This window comes from Hipposideros armiger, unplaced genomic scaffold (genome assembly GCF_001890085.2).
Source record: "Hipposideros armiger isolate ML-2016 unplaced genomic scaffold, ASM189008v1 scaffold_313, whole genome shotgun sequence".
NCBI classification, from domain to species: domain Eukaryota; kingdom Metazoa; phylum Chordata; class Mammalia; order Chiroptera; family Hipposideridae; genus Hipposideros; species Hipposideros armiger.
The window spans coordinates 1,536,173-1,539,847 of NW_017731663.1; the positions used below are offsets into that span (position 1 = coordinate 1,536,173).

A 3,675-nucleotide genomic window follows, 5' to 3' on the forward strand; every position below is an offset into this window, starting at 1 on the left:
TGCTACTCTTCCCGGGTCTGTTGAACATACTTGACCTCTCTGGATGGGTCTCCTTGGCCTCATCTATGAAACAAATAGAGCAAAGATGACCAAATCATTCTTAGAGTAAAAGTCCAGAACTGATGACAGGGGTGAGCACGTCTAAGGGCTCACTGTGTGAGGGAGGACATACCACACTTAGTGTGTTTGAAGTTGGTGGTGAGGGTAGGGCAGACTGTGCTTGTAGAAGTGGAGGGAGAGTCCAAGGAGAGAAATCCAATCACAGAGGCAAGGAAGAGCACACCTGGTGGATAGGTAGCCCAGGTTCCAGTCCTGGCTTTGCCTTTGGGCAAGCTATCTATGTCTGGGCACCAGCTTCCTCCTTTCTAAAATAGCACTGGAGGATTTACTTCTTCACAGGCTTGTTCTGAGGGTTGACACTGATGCTGTAGGACAGCGGTTCTCAACCTGTGGGTCATGACCCCTTTGGGAGTCAAATGACCCTTTCACAGGGGTCGCCTAAGACCATCGGAAAACAAAAAGATATTTACATCACAATTCATAATAGTAGCAAAATTACAGTTATAGAGTAGCAACGAAAATAATTTTATGGTTGGGGGTCACCGCAACATGAGGAACTGTATTAAGGGGTCACGGCGTTAGGAAGGTTGAGAACCGCTGCTGTAGGGGAAGGACCCAGGAGAGTGCCGAGGACTCAGAAAGCATTCCATAGTGACAGTGATCATCATGAGCAAAGGAATGAAAGAGAAAACACTGGTCTCATTCATGAAATATCAGGTAATCCAATAGGTCTGTAGCATGTAATAAACATGAGAATAAGAGCGGGTCTTAAGTGACAGGCTAAGAAACTATGGAATATATTCCACTTGCAAAAGCTGATGTTAAGCATACACCTGACATTTAACATCCTCAGAGCTGTGATTTCAGACTGGTGAGCTGAGAATCATTGTATATAGAGGGCGGGAAGGGGAAAGTCAGAAAGATAAGTTAAGAAGTTAGTGAAATATCCCAGAAGAGAAATTATAAAGCTCTGAAAGAGGGTTATGGTAATGATTATGGAAATAAAAAGGGATAGAGACATGAGAGCCATATCAAAGAGATAATTAACAGGGCTTAGGCCAACAAATATTGAAGCGTTTGGTGGGGAGAAGGAAGGTGAGAGGAAAGAATCAAAGATGGTAGAAGCCTGAATGTTTCCAAGAAGGATGGTGCTGTTAGCAGCCACGGGAGGTGGGAGAGGAAATGCTTTGAGGAGAGATGTCAGTGTTCCCTGTAAGATTCCTTCCGAGCAATCGGTAGAACATCCAGATAAAAATGTCTACTAGGCTTTGGAAACTGAATTTCAGATAATATTTGGGGGTGGAATTTAGGTTTGGAAATCATCTCTAAAGCGTTTTAACTGTGAAGTGGATGAAGTCACTGAGGAAACAAGTCTAGAGAGAGAAGAGAGCAGGAGTGTGCGTGTGGCTGAGAGGGAGCTCTCCCCAGACAGCCCCTGGCCTCAGACCTGCCTGTGGGAACACACAGCCCCACCACATTTCAATCCCACTAACCAAAGCCAGTCACTGGGATCCCAGCCACCTTCCCGGAGTCTAGGATTTCAGGAAGGCTCAGAGGTTCTGAGCCGGGAGCCCCTCAAATGTGTGTCATTTCACATAGATAATAAGGATAATTAGTTCGTCACAACGTAGGTAGGATATAGTTTATCAAACAGTTTTTCCATATTATCTTATCATTTGCTTCCCACCACTATCCTATGAGGTAGAGATTGTAATTACTTTTTGACATATAAAGGCAAATTGGGCTTTGAGGGGGTGAATGACTTATCTAAGGATTTGAGGAGGCAAAGCTGGCACCAGAGCCCAGGCCTCCTGACTCCTGGCCTTTGGGCCACCTTCCTGCCCCCTCCCTCTGCCTNGAGGGCAGTGTCACTGGCCCTCATATGTGGGATCCGAACCGGGGGCCTCTGGCGTCCCAAGCGAGTTCTTAACCATCGCGCCACTCGGCCGGCCCCAAGCCAACTCTTAACAAACGCGTCACTCAGCTAGCCACAGCATATGAATTTAAAGGGAACAACTCAGCCTATAACAGGGAGCCTAAGAGAATGTCTACTTGAACATTAATGCTCATTATAACTAACATTCATGGGGTGTCACTTACTATGTGCCAGAGATTGTTCTAAGCAATTTCCATGTATGTTTTCATCTCATCTTCACAACTGTAGATTATATAATTATAGATTATAATTAATTATAGGTTACAACCTTTTTTTCTGAAAAGTGGTCAACTTAACTTGGTGTAATTATGTGATATAGTGAGCATCACATCCCAGTCCATGACCTGGGGTCCCTGTGACTTGATGTGACTTGGAATAATAGGAGAATCTTGTTCTCATGCTTTGGTTGGTAGACAATCTCTGCAAGGCTTTCTTTCTCAGTCCATGATCTCCACGAGCCCAACCTGTGTCAGATGGTGGGACAGTCTGAGTAGGGAGACAATGCAACCTCTTTCAGAAGGTCTTCCCCTGACTCCCCCATCCACATAGCTGAGACCCCGCCCTCATTCTGGGTCAGGCTGAATCCTCAGCATTAAGACAAGGAAACTGTCATCTCAAGGAGTCAGGCAGGAAAGCGTGATGGAGCACCGTGACCCAGGGAAGCAGGCAGCCTCCCATGGGAGCCATGGATGTGTGAGAGGCACTCGCACACCCTGGACAGCCCCTAAGCAAATTGCTGAGCAGTTTTTACAAGCTAGACACCTGTACCAAGATCTTTTCATTTCATCCACCTATCAACTCTGTAAAAGTTATTCTTATCTGTTTACAGATAAGGAAACTGAAATTAGATGGGACCACAGCCGTGGGCCCCACCCTTCCCCTGCATGACCTTGAGCTAGATGCTTAACCTCTCTGGGTGGGTCTCACTGGCCTCACCTATGAAATAAATACTTACTCTCATATCCCCCTAGCTTGACTTCTCCACGCAGCTAATTCTGCTTCTGTCTGAAAGAGCCCAGCGATCCAGCACCACCACAACATTACGTGTGCACACTGTGTAACTTCTCTGCTTGGCCTCCCACCCCTCACCCTTATTTCTGGGGACCCCAGCTACAGACCCAACAAATGAACACACTCCTTTGGGTCCCCATCCCCACCATAATGCCCACACTCCCTCCTCACCCAGGGTAACCTTCAAAGAACCCATCACATTTGCATGAGGGTAAACTTGCCCCCAGCGTGAATCAGTTGGCATCTGGAGAAGCAGCCTGGGGCAGCCCTGGGCCACCCTGCCATCTCAAAGGGAGAATAGGTGAAGAGTGACACTGGGAAAAAAGTGACACTGGGCTTTCTCTCTCTTTCTCTGACCCTCCAGGAGGCTCTCTCGGTGGTGAGTGACGACCAGTCCCTCTTCGACTCCACGTACGGCTCGGCCCATCTCCCCAAGGCTGACATGACCGCCTCAGGGAGTCCTGACTATGGCCAGCCCCACAAAATCAACCCCCTCCCACCGCAGCAGGAATGGATTAGTCAGCCGGTGAGGGTCAATGTCAAACGGGAGTATGACCACATGAACGGATCCAGGTAAGACTGCCAGGTCTTTGCACTTCCAAGGCCGGGCATAGCTGCTGCCAGGAGTGGGGCTGGGGAAAGTCAAGGCATGCTTGTTCCCAGGTGTC

The 3,675-nt window shown here is 47.8% G+C and overlaps 1 protein-coding gene across 2 annotated transcripts in view; it reads left to right on the plus strand.

Moving 5' to 3' along the window:
• FLI1 (Fli-1 proto-oncogene, ETS transcription factor) overlaps positions 1–3,675 on the plus strand; it is a 120,489-nt gene that overhangs the window by 64,558 nt on the left and 52,256 nt on the right. For both annotated transcript variants that reach the window (XM_019660179.1, XM_019660180.1), the window contains one exon: positions 3,372–3,580. In XM_019660179.1, the coding sequence (XP_019515724.1) occupies positions 3,372–3,580 (209 nt within the window). The remainder of the gene's footprint in view (positions 1–3,371; positions 3,581–3,675) is intronic.